The 12,022-nt window shown below is 41.1% G+C and overlaps 1 protein-coding gene across 3 annotated transcripts in view; it reads left to right on the top strand.

The window, feature by feature from the left end:
* The window catches only part of SMYD2 (SET and MYND domain containing 2), a 29,763-nt gene that overhangs the window by 581 nt on the left and 17,160 nt on the right, over positions 1-12,022 (top strand). The window contains exons 1-3 of one of the 3 annotated variants that reach the window (XM_014950785.1): positions 1,309-1,385; positions 2,944-3,007; positions 10,560-10,670. In XM_014950785.1, the coding sequence (XP_014806271.1) occupies positions 1,324-1,385; positions 2,944-3,007; positions 10,560-10,670 (237 nt within the window). In that variant the 5' untranslated portion in view covers positions 1,309-1,323. Of the gene's footprint in view, positions 1-1,308; positions 1,386-2,209; positions 2,239-2,943; positions 3,008-10,559; positions 10,671-12,022 lie in introns of those variants that run through there. The other 2 variants (XM_014950787.1, XM_014950786.1) reach the window with 2 other exon arrangements.

Below are 12,022 nucleotides of genomic sequence, written 5' to 3'. Positions count from 1 at the left end.
GCCGCTGCTCCGCCAGCCGGCCCGCCCCGCTCCTCGGCCCGCCGGTGGTGGCCGTGGCAGCGGTGCCCCCGCGGAGGGGCTGCCGAGGGGCTGCGGGGACCTTTCTTGGCAAAACTTCCCTCTTTCCGTGGCTGGTGGTTCTCGGGCGGCAGCCGGTTTTAGCTCAGAACTGGTTCTCCTTGATTAACAGCTCAGGAGAAAGAGAGAAAGGCGAAAAAAGTTTTGCTCTGTGTTCACACGCTGTGGCGGTGCCGTAGACACGTGTGTAGCCCTGCTGTCACGGCAAGTTCCATCCATCCATCCGACTTTGTAGTAATGTCATATTCACTGATTTCAGTGGGGTTTTGACTGGGGAGAGAGGATTGAGATTGCCAAATTCACATCTTGCGCTTCCGTGGTGCAAATGGTATATATATGAAAGGAATAATATATATATATATATATGTAATGAAACGTGTAGCCCTGCTGTCACGGCAAGTTCCATCCATCCATCCATCCGGCTTTGTAGTAATGTCATATTCACTGATTTCAGTGGGGTTTTGACTGGGGAGAGAGGATTGAGATTGCCAAATTCACATCTTGCGCTTCCGTGGTGCAAATGGTATATATATGAAAGGAATAATATATATATATATATATGTAATGAAACGTTTCAGGAAGAAATTTTTCACTCTGAGGGTGGTGAGACGCTGGAACAGGTTGCCCAGGGAAGTTGTGGATGCCCCATCCCTGGAAGTGTTTGAGACCAAGTTGGATGGGGCTTTGAGCAACCTGCTCTAGTGGGAGGTGTCCCTGCCCATGGCAGGGGATTTGGAACTAGATGATCTTTGAGGTCCCTTCCAACCTGAACCATTCTATGATACAGAAGTATCTGTATATTTCTGCTTCGTTGTCCGAAACCTTGGTCTTTGGGAAAATTACTTCTACTAGGGCAAAGCACGGGCAGTGCGAGAGGTCGGTTATCATGTGGCTGTGTGCGTTTAAACTGGAGCACAGTGTGTTCCAGGGCTCCTGGCGCTGTGGGCTGTCAGGCTGTGGGGTGCTTGAGTTTTTTGGGGGCTCAGCAGCTGCCCTCCTCCCAGCCCTGTAGAGGGGTGTTTTGACCTGCTGCAGTTATTCCAGTGGTTGCCGTAAACCTCTCAATGTCAGCTGCTGCAGAAAAAAAAAAAAAAAAAAGTTTAGGGTTGTCGTTAGAAAATTTGGCATGGACGTGATACTGTGCCATGTCACACCACACCACGTTTTTAAAAGACATAGTACTTTCCTGACTTTTGACAGCTTAGTGAAGAATTGCAGTGCTTACCTGGTTATAACTCGGAGCAAATGTTAGCCTTTGCCTCAGTAAAGGAAAACAATTGTTCTACTTTTGCTATTTTTATCAGTATGTAAGTATTGCTTGCATATGTAGACTGAGAGACTGAAGAATGTAATTATTGCACTCTAGTAGCTCTTTTCATCTCTTGTCCTGTCATCTTAACATACGCTTTTCATTTTCTTCTCTTGACCTTGTCCTTTTTCTTTCCTCATTACATTATCTACTTATATGACTTACTCACTTTATTCACCCCTCTCTTTACATTTGAGCACCTAATATAGTTTCTAGTGAAGTCAGTGAAGTGAATCCCACTAATCTGTAGAACTTAAGGTGGATTTTCCTCTCCTTTTTCACACCTGTGGCTTTTCCTAGTCCCTGAGTTTTTTTTTCTCTTGTGACTAACCACGAATACCTTTGTGCCAAAGAAATTGGATGGTTTTTTATCACATCCAGAAGATTTCTCTCTGTAAAAGTCCAAGGAATAGTTTTCATGCTGCATTGATAAGAAGTAATATTGTAGAGATAACAGTGATGTCATGGAATAGAACATTGTATTTATGTCTGACAGTATTTGTTACTTTAAATACGCAGCTGTGCTTGAGGTACATGCTGTCAGCAAGCAGAGTCACGATGTTAGCCTGACTCGCTCACATTGCACCTTCCACTTTGCAAGAGCAATCAGAGGATGGCAAGACTTGCCACACTTTAAGGACTCTGAATGCCAGTGATCTCTGCAGTGTTGTACACTGTCATATTATATGAGGACGCTCACCCTTGTTTTACTCCAATGAATTTACCTCAGCTTAAGACAATTTTTTTGCTGCTTATACTGGGCAGGGTGTATAGATGTTTTAAAGTCATTGAAATGACTTTAAAATAGGGAGAGATCCCTATTGTGGTCACACCAAAATGTCATGTGTTGGGTAATGCATGCTCTATTTTTGGTGGGGTCTGCTACAACACATGTGCCTTGAAGCAGAAAAGGACCTTCCTTTTGGCAGATCCCTGTGTTGGGATATATACTAATATAAAAAGAGGAGAGTGCGAGCCTTAAGTCAACTTCGAATACACAGATATTGGAGCAAGTGTTACCGGGACAGTAAGAGGCTATGTGGTGACAAGAGATCAAGCAGTGTATTTAATAATTACTTGGTGTTGGGAGGTAGTTATTCAGGAAACAACGATCGTGCTTTCTGTAACCAGACAAAAGAAGCAATGGAACTGGCAGAGCAGGAGCAAAGGGTTAATATTGGTGAGCCAGTATAGACAGCAATTGGGAAATTTGGAAAACAAGGAAAAGTTAGTTATCAGTATGCATCGTATGCTGGCAAAAAATGACACTGTCTGTCAAACAGCATAGAATAACCCGTTTCTAAACCCAGCAATTTATGAGGACCGTAGAGTGCTTTTGCGTAACAACAGTTGTTAGGAAAAACTTGCTTTTGAAACTCTAAACAAATAAAAATAGTGTCTGCTATTGGAAGATTGGGTTCAAGCTGCAGTTGTCATGTTCTGAAGAAAATACAGTTTTTATTGTGAAATGCAAATACTGTGCAAAAAGTGTTACAGGATACATTTGTATTTCATTAAGATTTGTATAATAGAATAACTTCTGTTTTGTTTTTAAGGAAAGAAGGATTGTCCAAGTGTGGAAGATGTAAACAGGCTTTTTACTGCGATGTGGAATGTCAGGTATGGTAATGCAATTTGTGACGATGCAGGGGGAAGGAGGGCGGGGGTTGCTGATCTCTATTTTTTGTTTGTGTGGCATTGATAGTCTCTAATTGTAGCTGTGGTTAGTAGTAGTCCAGTCAGTTTCAGCATCCCGCAGATGCTGACCATGGAGTTGTGCATTGGACAATTACAGGATTTGGACATGGTCTGCGTGAATCTTTCAAGATCAGTAGCTCCAGGGCTTAGTGCCTCTGAGACTTTGGTTAGAGCTGCCTGTCAGCCCACTAATTATGTCTGTATTACTTCTCTCTTTAAGCACAAGCCAGATAATTTAACATTAGCTTGCTAAACTGATAAGAGAGTTTGTGTCTAATGGGAAAATCAAATCACTAAATAGCTATCTTAAGGGGGTTCTGTTGTTTTTTTGTTTGTTTTTTTTTTGTTTGGTTTTTTTTTTTAGAGTCCTTGCAAATGTTTTGGGTGGCCACAGCTGACAGTAGTCATAACTATTTGAAACCTACCATGCCTTCTCCCTAACTTACTCCTTCTGGCGACTTTTTGTATAGAAGTTCCTTTTTGTATAGAAACACCTGAAAATAGAATAGAAGTGTACACTAGAGCAGTGTGAAACATATTGCATGCAGTTTTAATTCCATTTTTACCTCAAACTAGAATAAACACCTTGCAAAAAAGTAATTTTTGCCACAACTAGTATCTAGCCTCTGTGGGCTGTCAGCTTGATATGGAAGAATTATCCAGTTCCCATGTATAAAACTGAACTGGACTGCTAGCTAAATAATGTAAACTATGTTAAGAGCTGTGGTTCTGGGCACAGAGTATGAAACGGTGCTCATGAAGAATTTGAGTCACCGAAGGTCTGGCATGCAACTGTGTGTTAACTATAAATAACCCAAACTTTCTCCTACATGGTAGCCTGCTGTTGAGCATGCGTGTTGCATGCAAAGTATTCTCCATTGTCAGTATCTGGACAGAGATGTTGTGGTTTGTGCTGTTCAGTTCCCAGGTGCTTTGGAGAATACTGCTTTTATTTCAAGGATGTATCTTACTGTCCTGTTGTGCAAGTTACAAAGCGAGCCTGGCCTCCCCTTAGTTTTCCTTCTGTTGCCTACCCAGATTCCTGCTTTCCCACAGTGTCTTGGTGAATTGTGGCTGAATCAAATGGCCTTTCGGTTTTCAAGCACCAGGAGGACTCAAAATGCTTAAAAGACATAAGTGTTTTACAAAAATTTGCAATAGTTCACAGAATATTGAAAGACTGACAGCCACCAGTTGCTGGGAAGAGAGAGAATGCTTACTACATAAGCATCCTTAAGGCTCTTGAGAGAAATCTGGATGAGTTTTAAAGACAGAGTAGAGGAGACCCATGATTCATTAATAAGAAATACTTATTTGTAAAAAATGTTTCCATATGACATTATTTCTTAGGAAGTTTTTAACTAGATAAGGGAAGGAAATCGTTGAACAAGTAGTGCTTTTTATCTGAGATTGCGAGTTTCTTCTCTTACCGTATAAAATTCACAATGGTTTATGAAGCAGGTGAGCAAGATCATAGAATCATAGAATGGGTAGAGTTGGAAGGGACCTTAAAAGGTCATCTAGTTCCAAACCCCTGCCATGGGCAAGGACACCTCCCACTAGAGCAGGTTGCTCAAAGCCCCATCCAGCCTGGTCTGTTTAACATTTCCAGGGATGGGGCATCCACAACTTCCCTGGGCAACCTGTTCCAGTGTAGGAAAGTTCACTCATTTGTGCCAGGGAAAATAGCAAGTAGATATCATGATGGAAGTAGTAAAACTTAACTTCTGCTGATCCATGTTCCTTTGCTTTTACCTCCAAGTTCCTTCTTCAGTCCTTCCCTCGGTGACCTGACTTCTACCCTTGACAAAGTTTATACTTTTATATTTAAGTCCCTGGGTAAAGTCTTTTATGTGTATTATTTTCTTAATTTGGGTTAGGTTTTGGGGTTTTTTTGGGTGGTCAGAATATTTTTTCTGTAGTGGGGCTTATTCCAAGAATAGAAAGTGAACTGCTCAAACTTAGTGTCCTTAAAACTGCGGGAGATGATGCTCAGCAGAAGCCTGTCTGTCTGCTAAGTTAGTGAATTAAAATATTTTCTACATGTTCATGTGTAGTACGATGCTTTAGATATAAAAGCATTTTTTAGATGTTGTGATGTCTGGACAATAGTATGACAAGGGCAGGTACCAACACTTCGCTCTTACTGGTGATATGCATATGGCTTTTGACTTCCTAGTTGGTATAATGTTATCTTCCATGTTTTGGGCCCTTCTGAGTCAGTCTGATGAGATTTAGGAAGAACATTACTGTGATTGAATTCTTTGATATTCTTTCAAAGTTACCTTCAAGCATAATATTCTCTAGAAACCAGTCTCCACTGACTGCACGTGCTGCAGAGACGATCTGCACTGCATCTTCATCCCTGTCTTGTTCAAAGGCACTTTTCAGCAGTTCAGCAATTCTTTGTCAAAGCCAAAAAGGACATCTGTGCCTTGATACTGAACTTGTAACACTGGAATGTACAGCAAATGTGTCCCTTTTGCCTCCATGGATGTGGGACTTCTTCGTGCAACGCTGAGAAAAGGGCAGGGCTGTACTTGAGAAATGTCATGGCATTGTTAATATGATTTTATTTTAAGTTAATTTTCTGTGTAAATCCATGTTTTCTTTGCTCGGTTCAGCTAAAAATTACGTGTACCCAACAAGGACACATATGTTGGCTAGTACCTTGTTACTCAATATAATTCAGTTTGACAGCTGTTTATCACATGAAGTGTACTGTGTGGGATTGAAAACCAAATCTTTTGAGTTTACTCTTTTCTTACTGAAAGACCTGATGTACTAGAATTCATGGAATTTTTTCTAGTGGTGGGCAGATATGGATTAGAAGGAGACAAAAGAAAGGTGTCAAAAAGGTGCAGCAGGAAACAAATTTTTTTGATGTCTTTTTCAGAATTACAGATTTTGTAAGTGTGGACATCTTCCTCTCTCTAGTGCGTTTTTCTTTCTCTTTCAGAATAATGTGGTTATTGAAAGTAAGGTTAGTGACACTGCATGTACTTCCCACTCGTTGAGCTGTATAGTATCTTTGTTTTGAGGTTCTTTACAGGCATTTAATGAATGAAGCCTCACAGCAGCCTTAGTGGCATTTCTGTTTTTGCAAATGAGGTGTAGGTATGCAAAGATACATTGACTTGCTGAAGGTCCCCCAGGTGGTAAAAGAGTGCATCTCCTGCTGTGCGGCCAAGTGTTTGATGCATTGCCCAAGCCCTGCTTTGCAGTATAATCCCTTTGGCCTGGTCTTGGTGTCACACTGTAGTGTGAGGATCTGGGGATGATCAGATGAAGGGGAGATGAAGTCTTGCAGTGATATAGTGGCTGATCTCTTTAGGGCTCTCTCTGTACACACACATGGGTATGCGCACTGGCCCTGGCACAGTTCCCTTAGTGCTAACATGTCTTTTGCCTGTTTTGGTCCATTATTTTGCTTTCCAGATAGATAACTTTTAAGTATGACCCATAGTAAGCAGGATATTTGCACAGAGATTCAGTCTTAGATGCGGGGTGTGTGAGAGTGGAAGTTGTCTTCACTGCCTGTCATTGCTGCCTTGAATGTTTTGTGGGTTGGTAGGATCTAGCCTGGGTTTGCTGTGTCTTTCTTTGCCCAGCCCCTAATCCAGTTCTCCTTTTAAAAGGGTTTGTGCTTTCCAGCTGATTCATGCCATTCTGCTCTCCACTATTGCCTCCTGGAAGCACAGGCCTGTTATTATATTGGTGGCTTTCAGACCCCATCTGCAGCTGTTCGGGTCTTGACTTCTTAAATTATAATAATTTTAGTCAAACAGCAGGAGACCTGTGCTCATTTTTTCTCCTCAGAAATTAGCTGCTGAAACGCTCTGAAGAGAAATGTTTTAAGAGGGTTACGTGGTTGCAATTGTGGAACTGGTGAACTTGAACCAGCTACTGGAGCTCCTCTTTCTGCTATTACACACAGCTATTATTTATCCCAGACAGAGCGGAGATCAGCTAGCCAAAGTGCAGAAAGAGATGTTTTTGTCATGACTTTCCATATTTGAAATATATTTCAAACAAAATATTTATGGGTTTTTCTTAAAATGTCATGTTAAAGAGTGCTGTACTTAGTATTTCTGGAGTAAGGGAAATGTATTTTAACCAGCTAGTAAGCCTCAAAATGCATTTGTAGATCTGGAACTAGCATCAAGCAGATGTATTTTAAATGGGACCTTGTAGAAATTGCCCACTCCACTTTGAGCTGTAGAAAAACTATGAAATTCTTGCTGTAATGATTCTGCAACAAGAGGAAATTGACACTGCAAGACTCTGCTTAAGATTGCCTTGGGGAAGTGTCTGTCCCCCTACTTAAAGAAAATTACAAGGAGAAAGTTTGATAAATGTCTTCTGTGAACCTTTTGAACATTAACCCATGGAAGTCAAATACCCACTCTGGCCCAGCATTCGGTAAATGATGGTAGGGAAGGATGACTGTGGAGGTGTGTGGAACTCTTGCAGTCCTTCACCAAGCAGTGAAGGTATTGGAGAACTTTACCAGATAATACCAGACATCAGAAGTTGCCTCACTGAAATTCCATTCAAGAGCTGGACGCCATTTGACCGTAGCATTTGAAGAAGTGGGCTTAACCCCTACGCTGGCTTGCCTGGCATTTGTGTCTGGTATTTGTGTGTGTTGCTTTTCAATCATGTGAAATGAACAGAAATTTTACATCCTTAGGAAAAAGTCCATGTGAGGAAGGAGGTGCAAGGGCATTTGTTTAGTCTTCAGTCTTATTTTTTTGAGTATTTAAAAAATGGTTTTCAAATATTTTTTTAATTATTTTTTTTTTTATGCTGAGCTATATGACAGTGTTTTAGGAGTTAATCCAGTAGTCCTGGACGGTGGAATCGTTTTGAAGAACTCGATGGAGAAGACTGTTTCCATGCTTTGATGTGAAAAGCATAAGCTTGAAAGAACTTCCCTTCCAAAAATGTTGTCAGTCCATCCAAAATGAAGGGAAAAATACTGCGGATGTAATGAAAATAGGAAGAAAATATCATTAATGTAGCATTAGGGATTCAACTAGAACAATGCTACCTGTTATAATTCAAACTACTTAGAGAAAAACGTGGAAAAGAATGCAAAATACAGTCCTGCTGTGATCTCAGGGAAAGCTGCTGTCACAGTGTTTCCATCCCAGGTATTACTCAGTCATCAGAACTCTCTCTTCTTGTGGTGTTTCAGTCTTTTATCTCGTTTCGCACAATTCAGCCATATCTTGTCCCTTTAACCTCCCTACTAGTTCATACAACTCAGTGTGATTCTGCCTGGGGAAAGATTTTAATTAACAATGGGTAAAGAATAAAGGGAACAAACGTATTTTTTTAAAAAACTGCTTTGAGACAGGCATGTGACTTTTGCATTTTGATTTTTTTTTTTTGTTTTATCAGGTAATCTCTCCTGTTTATTTAACTGTTATGTATGGATGCTTGTCCTACAAAGCTTTCAGGTTCCATGCCTTTGCTTCTTGCACACACAGCGGTCGTGCTGAAGTTGGTGGGCATCGTGGGTGTGCACGAAGGGGTGAGATGCGAGGTCTCACTCTGTCTCTCTTCTTAGCCTTTAGCCTGTGGACTCCTAAGCAAAGGCTATCGGGAATTTTCCAGAAAAAGGTCTTGGGGCATGCATAGGGAACAGTCCCCTTGGGGGACACATTTTGTAGTGTGACAGCTGTAGGAGAGTTGGGAGTGTAATTGCACATGACATGGTTACTGTGTAATATACTATTTTGGTTATCCTGGTCTGTGTTGCTGCATCCTCCTAGAGTGCTTACACTGGAGCTTGTTTCAAGCAGCCTGTATGTAGGTCCTTTTGGAAGTACAGCACTGAGATACCAAGGACAATGAAGTTCACATTGTGAGGGGTTGAATACGCTTGACAGTGTTGCACTGCTTCGAATCCTGCATGAGGCTCGGGCAGATGTTCACCTTTTTTTTGGTAATAAAATGGACTCCTAAAGCTGTCCATGCCGAGGGCAATTAAAATGGCCATTTTCAGTGGAAGAATTTTTGGTGTACTAACTCTGAAATTAGTGATTTCAGCTTTTGTTTTGATCTGCAAAACCTGTAAATAAGTGGACTGGCCAGAGCAGGAGACACTGAGAGTCCTGATTCATCTGGCTGTTTGAGATGCCTTGGGTTGTCCTGTGTGGCCTCCAGCTGTACCTCCCACAAGGAATACATCTCCCAGTAGATCTGTGTCATATCTACTGGTCCTAAGTAGATGTTTTAGATAGCCTGGGGTGTCTCAAGTGGCTCTTGCCAGCTGAGGGAAACTCGTTTCTTCTGTTCCTGCCACTCAGTCAGTCTGATGTGTTATATTGGTGGGGTTTTTCTTAAATGATTTTTATTTTTTTCTTTGAGGGGGCTAACACAGGGTCTGTGATACTGGGTGAATCACAGTAAGGAGAAATAAGAACTTCCTGGAGGCTGCAAAAAGTTCAAGTGTTCGCGTTCAATCAATTATAAATTTGTGGGATTTGTTGTGATTTCTTCCCTCTGCTATCATTTTCTACCAGTTTAAATCTGATCTGAAAACAAAACTTGTTGCAGAACACCATATGTCTGTTTTAACACAGTACTATAGATGTGTGTCTGGGATGAGATGTAGAAATAAATAACTGTGCATTGCTCAAATTTAGGAATATTTTCATATTTGAATAAATAAATGAAATTTGATGCAGTCTGAGGACAGCCAATGCCAGGTTCTCTGTGCCAATGCAAAGTGTTAATCTGTGATTCTGTGCTCATCTTTGAAAGATTCTGTTGCTTTGGAGGAAATCTGTAGAGTGCCAAAAGCCAGTGGCTTGTGCCATTACTCCAAATGTTATTGTATGTTGAGTTAAGAATATGCTATATATTCTTAATTAAAATGTGTTTGCCTATATTAGTGCATTTTCATTGCCTAGCTGTACTCTTGTTCTACAACATTAAAGGAAAAAATCTAGTAATTCTATCCAGTAAGTCTGGTTTTGACCTTACATCTACCGATTCTTACAGTGATTGTGAATCCATTGACTTCAGACACATTACTCCTGATTACACCAGGGTCGTCTCATAATGAGGGGCCAAGGTATTAAATGGAAATGAAGCCAATAAAGCCATCAAACTCAGACCTACTCTGTCCTCACGTGCTTGATCTGAACAATAAGAACTGGTGATTTATAAATCATGTTGTCTGTTTGCTTCTTTGTCATTTAATTCTTTTTTTTCTGTTGACTAAATGAAGATGTTCTGACCTTAACTCATCCATTGTGAATTTGTTTGAAAAAAAGCAGGATAGCTGTACCCCTTAAATGTACCTCAAGCTTTTGTTCAGATTTAGTGAACGTCATCTTATTTTTTTAAAGGAAACACGTTTCACTTGACCTCTAGGATCTGGCAGGACTTGCTGCATCCTCTTTTTCATCACTTTATCTCCATGGCTTATTTTTTTTTTAATATTTTTCTGCATTTTCAGAAGGAAGACTGGCCAATGCACAAACTGGAGTGTTCTGCCATGTGTGCTTTTGGGCAGAACTGGAATCCCTCGGAGACCGTGAGGCTAACGGCGAGGATCCTTGCCAAACAGGTGAGCAGGAGGCTAGACCTGGGAGGTACGTTCCTACTCTGGGTGCCAGGGAAGGCAGGAAAATGAAAATTGACCGACAGTAACTGTCCCTGCAAAGCACATACATACTGGCTTCCTGTGTACAGAAGGGTGCAATGCAGAGCATGAACAGCTGAACAAACTGACCATCAGACTGCAGTGTCAGGGCCACCATAGTCCAGCGGGACACTTCTTGGGGAAGATGGTAAAAGACTAGCGAGTTTTGAGATGAATAGCTGCAACTTATGGCCGAGGTACTGATGAACAGAGTCTGGAAAAGTTTACTGACAGTTTCATAATATACATAGTGTTTCAGCCTCCATTCTGGTAGATTGGAGCTCTTGGTTACACGTGTGGACTACCACCAAGGCCATGTTGGTGAAAAGAAAGAATGAGACTTGGTATACATGGTTAAATTCTGGGGAATGCTCCTAGTGTTATCTGTCTGCAGGCACTGACACCTTTATGAAGCAGTTGCCTGTTGTACTATTTTTCAGCTATATCTGCATAGCATTGTATAGTATATAACGCCCACTACATTTTTGAGTCAAGAACACCCCTAAGGTATTCTGGTATAAATGTTTGCGATTGCTGGAGTTAACTGGTGAAAAACAGAGAGAGAAATCTCAGGCCCTTGGTCTTTGGCGAAAAAGATTATTAGTAAGGAAATAAGATTGCAATGTCAACCTTCATTTCAGTGTTTCCATATGGATACTGAGGATAACTCAAGTGCTTGCAGGGAGGGGATGGGATTCATGAGTTTCAAGGTTATTATGCTGTGTATCTTTGTAGAGCTCTTAACTCTCTCCACAAAAACAAATCCTCTTTGAAGCATATTTGTGTGATTGAGGTCTGCTTATGTGACAAGGGCAACCTGGATATTGTATGTAGTGAGGATTTTGGTGGCCTGCTGGGAAGGTAGCTGCATACTTGCTGTGTGTGTAGATGTGTGTGTGTGTGAATGTATGGGTCTGGTACTTAATTAAAATGTGGTTCAGTGGTGATCCACAAACAAAATCGAATGTTTAATGACAAAAAGTCATTGGAATAAATTTGTGCTTTTATCGCTTACAGGGAGGGGGGAGAACCCTACATGTCATATAAAAGCTAAATATGCAAACCATAGTCCCTGAACCTCAGCTGCTGGGCCACCTGCAAAGCCATATTTAATGGCCAAGATTACAAAGAAGTGGCCTTAGGCCAACACTGGAGCATTGCTTTTGAACTCTGTCAACAGTCAGTTTATTCACTTTCCTCAAAGCAAAGCCTGTCTCCTGCCTGCTTGCTATTGTTAGCAGCTTTCTGAGTGTCTAGAACAAAGCAAATGACATATT

The sequence above is a fragment of the Calidris pugnax genome, unplaced genomic scaffold (genome assembly GCF_001431845.1).
Source record: "Calidris pugnax isolate Ruff unplaced genomic scaffold, ASM143184v1 scaffold24, whole genome shotgun sequence".
Taxonomy (NCBI): domain Eukaryota; kingdom Metazoa; phylum Chordata; class Aves; order Charadriiformes; family Scolopacidae; genus Calidris; species Calidris pugnax.
This window is presented reverse-complemented; position numbering and strand designations above follow the sequence as displayed.